Source organism: Nicotiana sylvestris, chromosome 6 (genome assembly GCF_000393655.2).
Source record: "Nicotiana sylvestris chromosome 6, ASM39365v2, whole genome shotgun sequence".
In the NCBI taxonomy this organism is placed as follows: Eukaryota; Viridiplantae; Streptophyta; class Magnoliopsida; order Solanales; family Solanaceae; genus Nicotiana; species Nicotiana sylvestris.
This window is the reverse complement of record NC_091062.1, coordinates 52,411,479-52,429,477: the sequence shown is the minus strand read 5'-3', so window position 1 is coordinate 52,429,477 and position 17,999 is coordinate 52,411,479. Positions and strand designations below refer to the sequence as shown.

Below are 17,999 nucleotides of genomic sequence, written 5' to 3'. Positions count from 1 at the left end.
ATATGCTTTAGTCAAATTATGAACGAAAAACTCGCATATGATGTATCAAAATGTATGGTCGTTCATTTTCCTATAGCAAATTATGGATTTATCATTTATTGAACCCTCTTTTTAGTTCTCTATTGTGTTATGTGAATGGTACTTAATTATTGATATCACTTTTATAATCTTTTTGGATAATAGGATAATTATTATATTAATAGTAGCATAGTATTACCAAGTTTTGCCAAGTTATTACAAACAGAGGTAGGATACAAAGGTTGAATGCCTGAACTGCCACATCCTCCCCCAAACCCCCAACCAAAAAAATTAAGAAATAAAAAGGAAATGGACGAGGAGAAAGGAAACAAAAAGGCAAAACAAGCGGGAAGTAGGCAGTGCATGCGAAGTGGGAACTAGTCTTTCGCCTTTTTATACAACAGCACCATGCGCATGCGCTCGCCACAATTCATGGCTTACTCCAATTTCTCGACAAGTTATAAGCATTGGGAGCCCCCCAACTAACAAAAACTTTTTATAAATTTTAGGAATCGAAAATCATCTTCTAGAAGTAGGAGTATCCAAATCGTTTTCATCCCCAATTTTGGGTTTCTTCCATCAGTTCGTAAAAATGGTGCGTAATTGTTTTTTTTATTATGTGTTCCAGCTAATTGTAGTCTGCTAATTTTGTCATTTGCTTGGCAGAACAAGCTGGGGTTTGCGCGCAAGGAGAAAGTTCAGCAATTCATGGCCGTAACTGGGGCAAGGTAGGTACCTTAGTCATGTGGGTTTACATTTGTTCTCATTTTACATTGTCAGTTGCACGGTCTTTTGTATGCTTCTCTTTGTGTATAAAATTTGAGGATACCAAGATGCTAAGTGGGCTTCTGGACATAAGAATTGTGAAATTCAGGAAAAAAGTGATTTTTTTTCTAGTGAAAATGATATTTGAAAATTAGAGATGTGTTTGGACATGAATACAATTTGGAGCTATTTTTTAATTTATGGAAGTGAAAATTTTAAAAAATAGCTTTTTGGAGTTTTTCAAATTTTCGAAAAATTTCGAAATTCAACTTAAATTTAAAAATTTCATGGCCAAACACTTATTTCCAAAAAGAGTAAAAAAAGTTCGAAAAAATGAATTTTTGTATGGCCAAACGAACCCTAAAATCATGAACTTCTAAATTTCTCATAGACGCTCTCTTCGTTCCATTTTACGTGATATTATTTCCTTATTAGTTTGTTCCAAAAAAGAATGACATCTTTTCATATTTGAAAATTAATTATTTTTACCCATAATACCATATTTTTATACCCATAGAAATCTTAAAACATGTTTAAAATCACAATTTCAAAAATATTTCTTTCTTAAACTTCGTACCCCGTCAAACTACCACACGTAAATTGAAACGGGGAAGTAAATCTTAGATAAACTCCTTTAAGCACAAAAAGGAGTACCTTATGTTGAATAAGACCTCATCAAAACAAAAAAATGGTAATTGTGTTTCGTGTTATGCCCCCAAAAGAAGTCATTAGAGTTCTGGGAATTGGGCATTTTCAGGGACTAGCCCGCTTCTACTCTTTTATTTTATTTTTTCAAAAAGACAAGGAGGATTAAGAAGGCCATTATTAAGGAAAACAAGGCAATAGCTTCGGTTAAAGCAAATCCCAAAATAGCATAACCTAATAATTGTTTTGCCAATGAATGATTTCTCGCAACAAAATTAAGGAACTGAAAACATTTCCAATTGTTGATATCTTAGATTACCAAATCCTTATATCAAGTTCTGAGTTATTAGTTTCTGAAAGTTAAATACAATTAGATATGCTTTGTTTCTCATTTTCTGCAAACATTATCACATTGGTGTAGATATTTGAAGTTGTAAGGTCTAGGGGTAGGTTTCCATTTAGTTTTTGTGTGTTTGGGTGGTCGCTTTCAATTTCTAGTGGACTGAAAGTTAAATAAGCTCATATAAGCATGTTTTGTTACTTTTTGGTTAAATTTGCTCATGTAAGCATGTTTTTGTAACTTTTTGGCTATGCCCGAGGCGTTTTTTTTTTCATCTTCCTGCGAGGGGGCTATGCTCATAAAGAATTCTTGTATACTAGTAGACAATGTAATGAGTTAACTGAACATATTGCTTTTGGACTTCAGGAAATATCGCGTGAGACTTTCTTGCTACTTCCTTGGGCGAACGCTAACCCAATTTCTTGATGTGTAGCCATTAATTTCATAATTTAGTTACATAATGAGAGTCATTTTGTTTATTAGAGTTATCACAATTGATTGTGGAGTGAGATTGTTTGGGAGAAATGTGTTACTTGACTGTATAAGTTTTAGTGTTTGTAGATGCTTTATACTCCCTGTGCCTCATTTATGGGACACAATTTGATATAGTATGAAGTTTAATAAGTTAATTAACTTTGTATGTTTCTTTAATGTCTCTATACCATATATTGTGATGAGATATTTGTGCAGCAGGAGAGTAACTGAAAAAAGTTTTGGTTAGTAATGAGGAGTTGCATAAAAGAATATGGATTCCATGGCTCCTTTCTTAACTCTCATCCACCTACTGATGACCTCTTTCTCAGTGAAGATAGTGGATAGTTTTTATTTACACAGTAACCGAGTAATATGGCAATGTAAAGTGTAATCTGATATACTTAACACCATAAATTTTTAAAAATGATGGAGAGAAAAACTTATTTTGTAGCCAGAGAAAGTTCGGTTGAACTAATCAAGCTACACGATATAATTCCTCTGCTTTTGGTACAACATTATTGAGGGAAGAAGAAGCTTTTTAGTAGAATCAGGATTAACCACAGCAAAACAGCAGATGCAATATAGTGGACATATTCAATCACCTTGCTGTGGTACAAACTACTAAGGGAAGAAGATGATAAATGATCATCATTCTGGAAATTAACCACCATATGGGATAAACATGCACTGCTAACAAGATACCATTATTTACGGAGAAAAGAATTTATCAGTCAAAGGAATCCAACTCGGCAGTATAGGAGTTATAGCTTTGCTCAGGTAGCATCCTCTAGCCTTTAAATGAAGCTGCAACAATCATTTGTCATATAGATAATAATGGCACCAATTTGTGGTGGATGAAAGGGCATTAAAATTCCATAGGTTCCAGGGTTAATGTTTGATGGACATATACTGGGATGTTACAATACTCCTACCAGTGTAGTGCTACAAAGATAAATCTAAGTAACTGGGGAATTGCAAGTAGGGAAAGGTTATAAAGATGAATGGAACTGATTTTAGATCGAGTTCCCATCCAGAGTAAAAGCAATTATGATCGGCTGGTGGGTCTTGAAAGGACAGAAACTCTTGCTTGGTTTCTGATTCCCGATAGCCTCTTGCCACTGGAATAAGTTAAACCTAGCCATGTATAGATCAAACTCTCGAGCTTCCCACAGAATCTATGCTCAGATGCGGAGGCTTGTGATATGGGCAAGTGTTTTTTGGACTGAACCAATTGCATCTATAGTGGATTAGATTACGCGCGGAGCCGCCGACACGTGCAACAGATCTCGCTGGAAATTCCTCCTTTGTCCGGCGCGTGGGAGGGAGTTTTCCGGTGGGATTGACTGCGGTTGGTCGCCTGAGCCTGAGGAGTTTTGTGGTAGTGTTGGTTTTTGCACAACACCGATGGAAAGGCGGACAACCTCTTAAGTCGTCAGAAAATTGCATGGCGACAAGGCCTTTCTTCCCGGAAGTTGCTGGAATGATGCATAATGATAATTTTCTCAGTAAAGCTCTGATATCAGTAAAGCTCTGATATCACTGTGAAATACAGGCACGAGAGAAAGATGTTATTGATATCGATTTACTACAATACTAGGAGCCTATTTATATCTACACTCTACAAATACATACTACTCCTATTCCAATGTGGTACTAAGCATATATACATAAACTATATAACAGTTTTGAAGTGTATGATTATTGGATAAATTGAAGTGGTAATATATAGAGTTGAAGCAAGGTTGGGCTGGGAAGGATTATCGGTGGGTGGGTGAGAAGAATGGTTGGCGCAATAGAAAGAGGTGGCGATGAATGTGGACTTCGGTTCATGGCTTAGGTGAATGAGTGAGGAACAGAAAATTTGTGGCAATTCTTATTTAAAATATAGCGATTAGGATAGCTTAAACGCCAAATGGCACAAGTGTAGAGGAACGACGACATTGCATTAAGGTGAATGGTATGATTGTCTAATGGCCACTCATACAACTATCTCTATTCTGCTCGCAAAGTAGAGGCTCCCTCATACTCAAATCCTTCACAAAATAATAAAAAGAGAAAAATTCAATAGTAGTGTAGTTATCTCAACAAAATTGGGAACATAATTGAGGTTATTGTTAAGGAGCAAGAGAGTGTAAGGTATTGAGAAACTTAAAGTGAGGATGCGTTGTACTTATGTTAGTGTTACCAGTATCAGATATTGAATGGTGTTACCATCACCTGCTGCAATTTCTTTTGGGCTTGGTGGAGATAAATACAACGGGAAGGGTCTCTTTGGGAAGACGAGCCAAATGATCACGCAAACTAAAGATTCTTGCTTGAGATTTGGTTGCGTATGCAGTATGTAGAGCATCCCAGTAGCCTTAGCTGACTGCAATGGTGATAGTACCAGCAAGTGTTGGATTAACTGAGGTCAAGATAGCATTTTGTATTAGCTTTTTTTTGGCGATACCATGCAACGTATTTAGCATTTTCGACATCTCAATTGTTTTGAGACACTGTAGTGTTGTCAAAGGCGCGCTTAAGCCCGAAAGCGAGGCTCAAAACATGTTGAGCGTTTCGCCTCGCTTTGCGGGCGCTTCAGTGTCGCATCAAGGCTCTAAGGCATACTTTTCCTTGCCAATGAGTGTAATCATGAAAAGGCAACACTGAACAATTGATATTACACTTTATCGTAAATTTTTTTCCATATATTTGTTATTCATGCATATAATTATTAGTCTTGGACTAGATATACATATTTTTACTTTTTCTCCATTTTCACCCTTTTCATTAAAGCTCACGCTTTATTTGCGCTTTGCGCTTAAAGCCCCAACGCGCCTTAGAGCTTATTTGCGCTTCTCGCCTTTGATAACACTGTGACACTGACGAGTAGGGGCAGGGTGAGAACCATTGAGATGGCCTAAGAGGTTGTGACCACGCATAAGCATAACACCTTGAGCTTTCCGGAGGGAAAAGATGTGGCTGCCGGCTAATTTGTTGGGTAACTGGATTACAAAATTAGATTGAACAACAACTATATCGGTTTTGGTATCGAAATTGAGGACAGAGACGTTTGCGGCCATTTAATAGGAAGGGTCAGACGACTATCAGGGAAAAAAAAAGTTGGACACATGAGAGTTAATTTTCTCTTGATACCATATGAAATATATGACTGCGATAGAATGAAAAGAGTTTTTTTTATTGATTGTGTGCTGAGAATATAGAATTTAGACAATCTTTACAACAACTTAATGGTTAAGAACTATCCAAACAGACCCTAAATAGGAGGAGAAAGTTACAACAACATCTTAACGACTAGGAACAGAAATTTAAGACTCTAAATCATCGGAATAAGATAATCAATAATATAATCATTTGATATTCTATGCAAATTTGATGCTACCATTTCGGTTCTTAGGAAGTTCATTTACCGCATAAATTTGTCATAAAAATATATTAGGGTAAAAGTAATATTAAAACAATGCTACTTGCCTCTCTAAAATTATAAGCATTAATTATAATTTTATGGTCTTCAATATAGAGTCGGATATTGAATTTTAGCAACTTTTAGCGCATCTTAAAGAGGGTAAGTCGAAAGGAGCATCTATTTTCCAGGTATTTTCTTGTATACTATTATTTCTGTGACATGTTGAAGTATCACAGTCATTCATAATTCTTGGTTATTAAACATAAGTTTAGGTTGTTATTTGCTGATTTTTTAGTACGGTGGAACCATGACATTTATTATGTCATATGGTGAATCATGGTAGCTAAACTGGTTGGCTACCTAAACTTCCACCTTATTAGCTGGGGTTCGATTCCCCACCTTGTAATCCTTTTCTCGTTTTCCGTTCCCCTATCTTTATGTATGCGTGTGTATATATGTATACACACTTGTTTGTTTCATTATGAAAAGACTCAATGATTTGAGAGCAAAACATTAGCAATTTCTGTGATATTTGAATGCCAAATGGTTGCATTTTATCCCAATTCGGGATCTTAAGCAAATTCATTTTTCATTTATTTTGTCACATTATCCTCTAAAAGAACATTAATGTTTACATGAACATTTTAAATTTTTACCAAAAAATACTGTGGATTAACTTGAGAGGCCCTATTTGTATAGCGTACCCCCCTTAATCTTTATGTTTGTATACAGTGAGAAAGTTGCTATTCAGACTATGAAGACCCATGATTGGCATCTTGAAGGAGCATTGGAAGCATTCTACAACGAGGGAAATGCTAAGGTAGTTCAGGAGAAAAATCGATGGGAGCTGCTTTTCAATAAATACAAAGGTAAAGACTGTCTCCTATAATTTTGCAAACTGAATATTACTTATTATTTTGACAGTTTACATGTTTACTCCTTGCTTTGATATTGTTTTTCTTATAGAATAATGTACATATGCTTTATCAATAAACAAAAGCATCTGCACAAACTTGTTGAATTTTCTCTTTTATTTTTAATAATTTATTTTGGTTATCTGGGCCAATAACCATTACTAGCTGGAACATTGGGGCAGTCAAAATAACTACTGGTATCCAGTAAACCTTACAGGTTGGTGACAATCATTCTGATGTCTTGATCCTGGAAGAAGTCGCTAATTATGATCCTTTTTCTTACAGATAACTAATCCAAGTTTAACTATAGAGCATTGTGAACTTTTACTGAAATTGGTCACTAAACTATAAACTGGATTACATTTTAACATTGTAGTAGGATAATCATTATCTATTTCGCCGGGTTATCATGTAGAGTGATCCTGCCGTTAGTACTCTTTGAAAGAAATTGTTCCTACCATGAGGTGCCAACTGAACCTATATCCTTTTTCCCTTGTACAAATTTGCCCCTTTAGAAATCATTGAAACATTGAACTCTCCGTCAGATGTTCCTTCGTTTTTGTAACCTTGCCCATGCAACCCATCCCAACAACTACCAACTCCTCTGATCTCTCATGTCTCTTAAGTGACCCCCTTCTCTTGTAAACCCCTTTCCTCTAGGAATGGGAATGGAGTTGGCTATGGGAACAAGGGATAGGGTGTGTAATTTGTACTCTCTTCCTAAATCAATGGATGAGACTTTTGCCATCATAAATACTGATCTACTAATAAGCCTATTCTCTTTAACAAACAATTGGAAACACATATGGTAGACGGAGAACCTGATTTGCATGATGCTATGGTAAACAATTGTGAAGGAATGCCCTTTTATTAAAAGCTAAAGTAGCTTTCGTCATTCTTTGCATTTAAAGGCATCTTTATTGAGATTGTTCTATTGTATAACGTATACTTTGTGAGCAAAATTGCATTATCTTATTGGATCTCTTTTATATGGCAATCTCTATATGTGTGTATGTAAACAAATATTACTCTTTTCCATTTCGCAGACCCGAAGGCTGACATGATTATGGCTGATGGTATTAGCAACCTCTGCAATGACCTTCAGGTGCTTTACCCAATTGGCTGATCTAACGAGTCAAGAATTACTATGTTCCATGATTAGAATTCAAGAGAAGTGCTTTTAGGTGTTGTCTACAGTAGATTGAGTTGTATAGTTTGTCCTTCTAATCTTAATTTAAACTTCTGTAGTATCACATGCTGTTGTATATGGTATATTCCGTTGTCTTCTTCCTACCTTCCTGATAATTTCTTGGTGATCATGCCTGATTGATGTAAAACCTTTTGTTTTCTTGTCAGGTTGAACCTCAGGATATAGTTATGGTATGTGAAATTATTATCACTTTCCTCTACTTCTCTATTTCTGTCTCTCCACCTCTTTCAAATACTCTATCCGTTTCAAATAGAATGAACCTATTTCCTTTTTAGTCAGTTTCAAAAAGAATGAACCCTTTTTAAATTTGGAAACGATTAACTTTAAATAATTTCTTTTACCCTTAATGAGATGATTTATAGCCACACAAATATCTATGGATTGTTTTTAAGCCACAAGTTCCATAACTCTTCTCTTTTTTCTTAAGCTCTGTGCCCAGTCAAATAGGTTCATAAAAATTAAAACGGAGTGAGTACTAGTTTTGAAGGTGGGGGGAGGAGCGGGGCGATGCAAAAAAGATTTTATTGATTGTATTGTATTGAAAAAATTAATTAATGAAAAAGGACTATTTAACTCATACAATCAAAATGACACATGTCACAGTAAAATTTAAGCCATACTAATCGGGTTGATTCTCCTGCAGCTTGCTCCTCTTTTATTGATTTTGAGTAAAAGAATAAGTTTTCACTTGAAAGATAATATTTTAAATTCACTTACAATTGCCTTCAATTACAGTTGGTGCTTTCATGGCACTTTCAAGCTGAAACCATATGTGAATTCTCCAAGCAGGAGTTCGTTGGTGGAGTACAGTCTCTTGAGTAAGCCTAGATTAAGGCCTTTGCCCCTCTATAGTTGAATTTCTTTTATTGTGGCAAGTACAAATTTTAGATGTTTAATGTATAATGAAGCTGTATCCTGAATGGCAGAATAGATTCATTGGAGAAGTTCAAGAAAAAAATCCCATTTTTGAGATCTGAGCTGAAAGATGAAGGTATGTCATGACATGGAATTCTCCATTGCTGGTCAAAGAAATTACATCATTTATTCAATAATTTCTTATTTGAAATTTCAGTATGGATATCAAATCTTTCTTTAACTGGTAATTTTATCTGACTAGATGAAAGAATTCCTTACCTTTTGATCTTTTTTAAAACCTTTTTCCAGATACTTTCCGTGAAATTTACAACTTTGCTTTTGATTGGGCAAAAGAAAAGGTTTGTACTTTATTACTGATCCTTCAGTACCCTTTTTCTCTCAAAGTTCTAAGGCTGTCTTGAGTTTGCATTTTCTTTTTTTTCAATTAATTAATTCTAAATGACTGCTATTTATTTTACATTCAGAAGCTTCTTCATTTGCTTGGCTCTCCTTGTCTTTCATGTATTCATTTGACTTGTCAGATACTAGTATGTCTCTAAGATGCAATAACTCAGTTTATTGCTGCCGATTCCGAAAAGGATTCTCCTTTTTCCCCCATTACCAGATAAGCCGTGATGCATTTCAAAGTTATTCCGTGTTTACTATTTAGTCTAACCGAATAGTTCGTACATAGGAAGCTACTTAGCTTATACCAAGAATCTTGGGGTACAAGCACTTAATACTGGGTTTTTTATGCACGCTCATTAGCAGAAGACAATCTAAAGCCAAACGAATCACCTTTAATTGGGATGTTGCAGTAAATTGTTGAAGTTATTCAATAGATTTGAATGGAAAAGGAAAAATTTAATAAATTACAACACGCCATTAGTTATAAGCACCTCTACTTCAAATAGAAGACACTGACAAGGTTTATGTTGTGTGTACAGTACCTCGAAAACTTTGTTTGCAGCAGTTCGCATCGTGTCACTACACAGTGGAACAAGACACACCAAGGCATAAATTTGATTTTGGGTTTAATCTTAAAGCGAGGAAACCAAGAAATTGTATGAATGGTACCTATCAAAATGAAAGCTGATAAAATACGATAAGTCCTGTACACAGGGAATGGTATAGTGGCTGAGTGGAGTAACAATCTGGAGATCCCAGTTAGAACACCTAAAACACTTGCCCCCCCCCAACACACACACACACTATTGTTGAAGTCCAGGAGATCCCATGTTTGAATTTCAGTTATAAAACTTGGTGTGAGCCCATGCATTCCAACTTTCATTGGACATGATTACCTTGGCAACTTGTGCTTGTGGGCCGGATAAGCTGCCCGGTATATTAGTCGAGGTGCACACAAGTTGCAAACACCACCAATGTTAAACAAAATAGTATAAGTGCTAAACACTTGAAAGCAGGTACCTACACTTCCGAAACTGAAGGGAAAAATCTTGAATCAAAGCCTTGGTCATTTTTAAGCAGTTTTGAGAGAATAGAGTAGTAGAACCTTTTTAAGGAATTGAAAATCCGCTATTCAAAGTTAAAATTTCCTTTCTATTTCATTTATTACATTTTTGTGTTACAGGAGTATGCTACTTTGCATCCATGGTTTGGCTTGATTTATGGGATGATTGTTGTATATATTATCTGATTCCTGTATATTAGCGCTACTACTTTCTTCATGTGATATCAATAAATAACTTTTGAACCATAAAAAAAATCTCCTGTCTTACCATAGCGAATAGAATTCTACAGTATACAGTGAACACCACTGGGCAGCAGATCTTTATGTTTTTTTCCGCTTTGTTGGCTTGTACTAGTTTTGCATGTTTTACTTACATTTCGCAGTTTGTTACTTTTCATAACCAGGAAGAGCCCAAGAGTATGGTTCGGATAGAGATACGTTTTTACCCTTTTGCTTACTAAACAACATTTTAGGGTGACAAATGCCATGCCTGTAGTTTCAGCTGTATATGTCTATCTCCTCCTCAGGAGATGCGACAGGAGGTTGTGCGAGGACTGCAAGGTTATCCCAGGTGAGACCTTGTCGACGCAGCATAGGCTTTTGGTGATGGACATTTGTATTAGGATACGGAGGAAGCAGAGGTCAGTACAAGGATGCCCCATGATTAGGTGGGGCGCCTTAACTAAGGATAAAGCTAAGGAGTTGGAAGGAAGGTTATCGGCAATGGGAGCTTGGAGAAGTAGTGGGGACGCAAACACAATGTGGTCGACGACGGCGGACTGTATAAGAAAGGCGGCGAGAGAGGTGTTAGGGATATCTACGGGCCACAATGGTGGCCACAAAGGAGATTGGTGGTGGAATGCAGTTGTCCAAGGTAAAGTGGAAGCAAAGAAGGCGGCTTACCTGCGGTTAGTAGGGAGCACTGACGAGGAGGAGAAGAGAGAGAACAGTCAAAGGTATAAGGTAGCTAGGAAGGAGGCGAAGATGGCAGTGACGGAGGCTAAGACGACAGCTTTTGCTCGTCTGTATGAGGAACTAAGGAACAAAGGTGGGGAGAAGAAGTTATTCCGACTCGCTAAGGCGAGAGAGAGGACAACTCGGGATCTGGACCAAGTGAGGTGCATAAAAGATGATGACGGCAAAGTTTTGATGGGAGATGACCAGATTAAGAGGAGGTGGCAGACCTACTTTCATAAACTTCTAAGTGAAGAAGGGGATCAGGATATTATACTTGGGGAATTGAGGAATGCCGACAGCCACCATGAATTAAGTAATTGTAGGGACATTGAGATCGACGAAGTCATGGAGGCAATGCGTAAGATGAGAAGGGGCAGAGCTACCGGGCCAGACGAAATTCCGGTTGAACTGTGGAGGTGTGTGGGTAGAGCAGGCTTGGAATGACTTACTGCATTGTTTAGTGTTATATTCAAGACTAATAGGATGCCTGAAGAGTGGAGGTGGAGTACAATGGTCCCGTTGTATAAAAACAAAGGTGATGTCCAGAGCTGTAACAACTATAGGGGCATCAAATTACTAAGTCATACCATGAAAGTTTGGGAGAGAGTGGTAGAAATGAGAGTGCGAAGGACAGTGTCTATTTCAGACAACCAGTTCGGGTTCATGCCGGGGCGATCTACCACAGAAGCTATCCACCTTATTAGGAGGATGGTGGAACAGTACAAGGATAGGAAGAAGGATCTCCACATGGTGTTTATTGATCTGGAGAAAGCGTACGATAGGGTTCCTAGGGAGGTCTTATGGAGCTGCTTAGAGGATAAAGGGGTCCCGATTGACTATATTAGGGTGATTAAAGACATGTATGCTGGAGCTAAGACTCGGGTTAGGACAGTAGGAGGCGACTCTGAACACTTTCCAGTTATTACGGGGTTGCACCAAGGGTCTGCGCTCAGCCCATTCCTATTTGCCCTGGTGATGGATGCACTGACTCATCATATTCAAGGGGAGGTGCCATGGTGCATGCTATTTGCTGATGACATTATTCTAATTGACGAGACACGAGGCGGCGTCAACGAGAGGCTAGAGATTTGGAGACATGCTCTTGAGTCTAAAGGTTTCAAGTTGAGCAGGACGAAGACGGAATACCTCGAGTGCAAATTTGGAGTTGAGCCGACGGAAGCGGGAGTTGAAGTGAGGCTTGACTCTCAAGTCATTCCCAAGAGGGGTAGTTTCAAGTACCTTGGATCGGTTATTCAGGGGATCGGGGAGATTGACGAGGATGTCACACACCGTATAGGGGTGGGGTGGATGAAGTGGAGGTTAGCGTCGGGAGTCTTGTGTGACAAGAAAGTGCCACCGTTACTAAAAGGTAAGTTTTATAGAGCAGTGGTTAGGCCTGCCATGTTATATGGAACTGAATGTTGGCCGGTAAAGAACTCACACATCCAGAAGATGAAAGTAGCAGAGATGAGGATGTTGAGGTGGATGTGCGGGCATACAAGGATGGATAAGATTAGGAATGAAGATATTCGAGAGAAGGTGGGCGTGGCCCCCATGGAGGACAAGATGCGGGAAGTAAGACTCAGATGGTTCGGGCACATTCAGAGGAGGGAGCACTGATGCACCGGTGAGGAGGTGTGAGCGACTGGCTGTAGTGGGCACGCGGAGAGGTAGAGGGCGACCTAAGAAGTATTGGGGAGAGGTGATCAGACAGGACATGGCGCGACTTAGGATTACTGAGGACATGGCCCTTGACAGGGAATTATGGAGGTCGAGCATTAAGGTTGTAGGTTAGGGGAAAGTTGTGAATATTTCTACAGCACAATAGAGTGAGACTAGCCAGTTAGGAGTTAGACTAAGAATGTCATTGGTCGTCTATTGATGCAGGGCTTTACCTGCTAGTTTTACTATACCAGCCATCTATTTCGTATTTCGTATTCTGTATTTCATATCTCTTATATTGCTGTTATTTTATTATGCATTTTTATGGTACTAATATATCGGCTCCTGTTGCTTTTTTGAGCCGAGGGTCTCCTGGAAACAGCCTCTCTACCCTTCGGGGTAGGGGTAAGGTCTGCGTACATATTACCCTCCCCAGACCCCACTTGTGGGATTATACTGGGTCGTTGTTGTTGTTGTTGTTGTTGTATGTCTATCTTACTTCGTTATATTAGGTAATGATTGTTTATTTATAGATCTCTTAGTAAACATTTAAATGGAGATTTCCGTATATTTGACATTATACAAGGGTATATACTCTCTCTGAGCTTCCTCTACTGCACTAGGGATAACGATATCCACATAATTTTCAGGGTCAGAAATCTTTGGCCTTGGAAACGGCAATTGGGTTGTGGCAGTTATTCTTTGCAGAAATGCAGTGGCCATTGGTTGAGCATTGGTGTCAGTTTCTCGAGGTAATTGAGAGGAAAATCCTCAGATATCCATTTTTTAAGTTGTTCTCTATTTACAGGCAGCTGACTACTAGTCTGTTTGGCCAAGCTTCTTCGACTCTAGAAGCACTTTTTTTTTTTTTTTAAAAAGTGCTTTTCTTTCAAAGTTGAAGTGTTTGGTTAAGCTTTTGGAAGAAAAAAAAATGCTTTTGAGGAGAAGCAGAAGCATAAAAAAGTAGTTTCTTTGCAAAAGCACTTTTGAGAAAAATACACTTAGAAACAGTTTTTAAAAGCTTAGCCAAATATTAATTGCTGCTTAGAAGTGCTTTTCAAATTAATTATCCAAGCACAAACTGCTTCACACCAAAAGTACTTTTGAGAAAAGCACTTTTGAAAAAAAGCACTCTCAAAATAAGTTGATTTTTGCAGCTTGGCCAAAAAGGCTATACATTTGCTAGGTTTGACGATTCAGTTTTTTTGCTTAATGAAGATGACATCATGCCGTATTTTGCTGGATGCTCATTGGTTCTGTTTACTTGATGTAATCTCATGCTTGATAATGCTCCAGCCCTTTTGATTTGTGTCTATTTTAATGTGCACATGATTTTCAAGTGGTTCTTATTTCCGCATGACAACTAATGTGCTGTTACAAGTGTTTTTTGCGCTTATTGAGGATACTATAACTCACCCATGTCCTTTCTTCTTGTGGTATGCTTTTGTTGCCAACTGATTCAGGACCGGAATATGAAGGTTATCTCACGTGATGTTTGGCTACAGCTACTGGAATTTGCAAAGGTAAGTTCCAACTCATCACTTTAGCGTATTAGCTTTCAAACACACCCTCTCTATATATTCTCCACCTTCTCCCCGTACTCCATCCAATTCCGTCTGACTTTCTGCTATTAGTCTATTATCTAAATCATGTCAAAAGATGCCTAAAGGTTTTTGTACTTACAAAAAAGAGAAAAAAGTTGCCGGAATGTTTTGCACCTCAGTATGTATTATTTCAAGTTATTTTTAAAGGAAAAAAGAACAGAACATTATATTGGTATGTATGATGTCGTACGCAGACTGTGGACTCTACATTATCAAACTATGATGCTGAAGGAGCTTGGCCATGTCTTCTTGATGAATTTGTTGAATACTTGATTGAAAAGGGTCATTGTGCGAAAAAGTCGGATGAATGATTGAATCCTGGAGTACCGATGGAGTGCTGTCACTTTCAATGATGTGGAAAACACTTTTTTACTTTTTGCTTCCAAGAACAACTCCTTGTACAAAATAAGTGAGGTAAAGGACCACTTGGAATTTTAGATGAGTCTTGCGTGTTACTGTACTAGTCCTCACTGTCGATTCAAAGTTATCATTTCTTGTTTGGATTTACTTGATTAATTAATGAGTCATTCTTTGGAAAAACTCCCTAAGAGCAAAAAATTAGGGAAACTGATACTAACTCCTAGTACTGGATCTAACAATGGAAAAACACTTGAGCGTTCAGCTTCATCTTTCTGGCATTTCTCCAGCGCAAGAGAATGTTTGAATTATTGGAAGGGAATGGGAAATTGCAGTTGTGTGTCTTGTTCGACTTCCAAAGGTGTTGACATACAAGTTGTCTAGCACATGTATACACATGTACTACATCATAGCTAGCACATGTATATGAGTTGTATAGTAGGTGTAATACAAGTTGTGTAGCACATGTATACACATGTACTACATCATAGCTAGCACATGTATATGAGTTGTATAGTAGGTGTAATTAGGTGTATGACAACTAATAGATTAGGTGAATTAGTATTATAAATAGGCCTTGTAATCTTCTCTTCTAGATATGAAATATAGAACTTCTTTGGTTTCTAACATGGTATCAGAGCATTGAAGTTTTTTCATCAGTTTGTTGTTGGGAATTTTTTTTTCCCGTTCGAATTATTTTTGTTCAAAACAGTTTTTCGCTGCTTTGATTCTATTTCACTATTTCCGGCCATTTTTTCCTGACAACTTTCATTTTCCAAGATCACTGTTCAAATATTACTATTCACTGTTCACTGTACTGTTCAAATATCACTGTTCACTGCACTGTTCAAATTTCACTGCACTGTTCTTGACTATTTGATTCTGCTATTATTCGGGTGCAAGATGACTGAAACGAAACCTACCGTTGATGTCATTCCGGTTATGTCCAAAATTACGGAGAATAAGTTCATGGGTTCCAATTACATGGATTGGAGTAAGACGATCCGTCTCTATTTGCGGAGCATCGACAAAGAGAACCACTTGGTTGATGATCCACCCAAGGATGAGACTAAATCAGTCTGGTTAAAGGAGGATGCAAAATTGTTTCTCCAAATCAAGAATTCGATGCACAGTGAGGTAAATGATCTAGTTTCTCATTGTGATTATGTGAAGGATCTAATGGATTATTTAGATTTTTTGTACTCTGGCAAAGGAAACTTGTCTCGCATGTATGATGTGTGCCAGGCATTTTACCATCCATCCATGCAAGATCGCTCTCTCACCACTTACTTCTCAGAGTTTAAGAAGGTGTATGATGAGCTTAATGTTATATTGCCGTTTAGTCCAGATGTGAAGGTACAACAGGCTCAGCGTGAACAACTGGCGGTCATGAGTTTCCTTTCTGGTCTTTCTCCCGAATTTGAAGGGGCCAAATCGCAGATTTTATCTGGGACTGCTATCTCTTCCTTGAAAGAGGCCTTTACAAGAGTGTTGCGTACGGAAAAGTCTCATCCAGGTCCGACAGCCACGATTGATAGTGGTGCTCTGCTTAGCCGCGTCCAAAAGAATAGGAGTCATAGTAATCGCAATCGGAGTAGCGATAGTCGAGACCTAAAGCAAGGGGAAGTTGAATGTTTTTATTGTCACGAGCTCGGTCATACCATACGTTATTGTGTGAAGCTTCAGAATAAGAACAAAAGATCTCAGTATGCCAACATCGCCACTTCCGAGACTATTTCACCATCTCAGTCATCATCTCCTCCTATCAATACTATCCCCGAGTCAGGTAAAACCACTAAGTGTCTCCTCTCTTCGTCATCCAAATGGGTCATTGATTCTGGTGCCACAGATCATATGACAGGTAACTCTAAACTCTTTTCCACTTTTCAGTCACATACCCAATGTTCCACAGTTACTTTAGCCGATGGGTCTACCTCATATGTTTTAGGGTCTGGCACTGTTAACCCAACATCTTCTCTTTCCCTTAGTTCCGTCTTAAATTTGCCTGATTTTTCTTTCAATCTAATATCTGTCAGTAAACTTACTCGTACTCTAAATTGTTGTGTCTCATTTTTTCCCAATTATTGTCTTTTTCAGGATCTTACGACGAAGCAGATTATTGGTAAAGGTTCTGAGTCTGGGGGTCTCTATGTTATTGAATCACAGGTGCCGAAATCCATTTCTTGTTCAACTGTGTTGTCTCCCTTTGATGTACAATGTCGATTGGGTCATCCATCCTTGTCTAGTTTGAAGAAGTTATATCCTCAGTTTCAGAGTATTTCCTCTTTAGATTGTGAGTCATGTCAGTTTGCTAAACACCATCGCCTTCCTAAAGTTTCTAGAGTCAATAAACGGGTCGACTTACCTTTTGAGTTAGTTCACACCGATGTTTGGGGTCCATGTCCTATTATCTCTAAAACTGGTTTTAGATATTTTGTTACCTTTGTGGATGATCATTCTCGTGTTACTTGGTTATATTTAATGAAAAATCGTTCGGAGTTGTTTTCAATTTTTTGTGCTTTTTGTGCTGAAATAAAAACTCATTTTAATGTTTCCGTTCGTAATTTAAGGAGTGACAATGCAAAAGAATATTTTTCGGATTTGTTTAAAGATTATATGGCTACAAATGGTATTCTACATCAATCTTCTTGTGTTGACACCCCTTCTCAAAATGGGGTTGCGGAACGAAAAAATAGACATCTTCTTGAAGTAGGCCGAGCACTCCTCTTTCAAATGAAAGTGCCAAAATGTTTTTGGGCTGATGCCGTCTCTACAGCTTGTTTTTTAATAAATCGTATGTCATCTTCTGTACTTCATGGTAATATTCCTTACAACATTCTTTTTTCCTCTAAGCCATTATTTCCTATTGAACCCAAAATATTTGGTTGTACTTGTTTTGTTCGTGATGTTCGTCCACAGGTAACTAAATTAGATCCAAAGGCCCTTAAGTGTGTGTTCTTAGGGTACTCACGTCTTCAGAAAGGTTATCGGTGTTATTCTCCAGATCTCAAAAGGTACTTAGTGTCTGCCGATGTCACATTCCATGAAAATTATCCGTTCTTTTCTTCATATGTTTATAACAGTCCTGAGGAAGAAGATGATACTTTGGTCTACACTGTCACACATCCAGTTAGTTCTCCAACACCTCTTCCTCAGTCACCCGTTTCCCTCGATCGACCATCCGAGCAGCCACATGTTCTTCGTGTGTATACCAGGCGACAACAAACCTCAGAACCCGATCCTTTACCTACTTCTACTTCGTCGGTAGATCCAACCTCCTGTGTTTCAGATCCTAGTTTGGATCTTCCTATTGCCATTCGC

The 17,999-nt window shown here is 38.0% G+C and overlaps 1 protein-coding gene and 1 long non-coding RNA gene across 3 annotated transcripts; both read left to right on the top strand.

Moving 5' to 3' along the window:
• The first annotated feature begins 446 nt into the window (after nt 1-446).
• Nucleotides 447-14,837, top strand: LOC104239619 (uncharacterized). 2 transcript variants are annotated; one of them, XM_009794297.2, is made up of 11 exons: nt 447-613; nt 685-746; nt 6,381-6,517; nt 7,609-7,667; nt 7,919-7,942; nt 8,508-8,590; nt 8,699-8,763; nt 8,937-8,986; nt 13,368-13,469; nt 14,181-14,240; nt 14,516-14,837. In XM_009794297.2, the coding sequence occupies exons 1-11, from the start codon at nt 611-613 to the stop codon at nt 14,630-14,632; spliced, it is 762 nt and encodes a 253-aa protein (XP_009792599.1). In that variant the 5' UTR covers nt 447-610; the 3' UTR covers nt 14,633-14,837. The 2 variants fall into 2 exon arrangements, with proteins under 2 accessions (XP_009792599.1, XP_070004048.1); XM_070147947.1 differs by lacking the exon at nt 13,368-13,469 and having other exon boundaries at nt 498-613.
• Nucleotides 14,838-15,437: 600 nt separating this feature from the next.
• On the top strand, nt 15,438-17,187 carry LOC138872170 (uncharacterized). Its single transcript, XR_011400628.1, has 2 exons — nt 15,438-15,815; nt 16,776-17,187. It is a non-coding gene; the product is annotated as an uncharacterized lncRNA (long non-coding RNA).
• Nucleotides 17,188-17,999: the final 812 nt, after the last annotated feature.

What these genes read in the sequence shown, in the direction of transcription:
- LOC104239619 (XM_009794297.2), top strand. An exon ending in ACCTCTGCAATGACCTTCAG is followed by an intron (nt 7,668 to 7,918) that starts GTGCTTTACCCA and finishes TTTTCTTGTCAG; the next exon opens with GTTGAACCTCAGGATATAGT. An exon ending in TTGATTGGGCAAAAGAAAAG is followed by an intron (nt 8,987 to 13,367) that starts GTTTGTACTTTA and finishes CATAATTTTCAG; the next exon opens with GGTCAGAAATCTTTGGCCTT.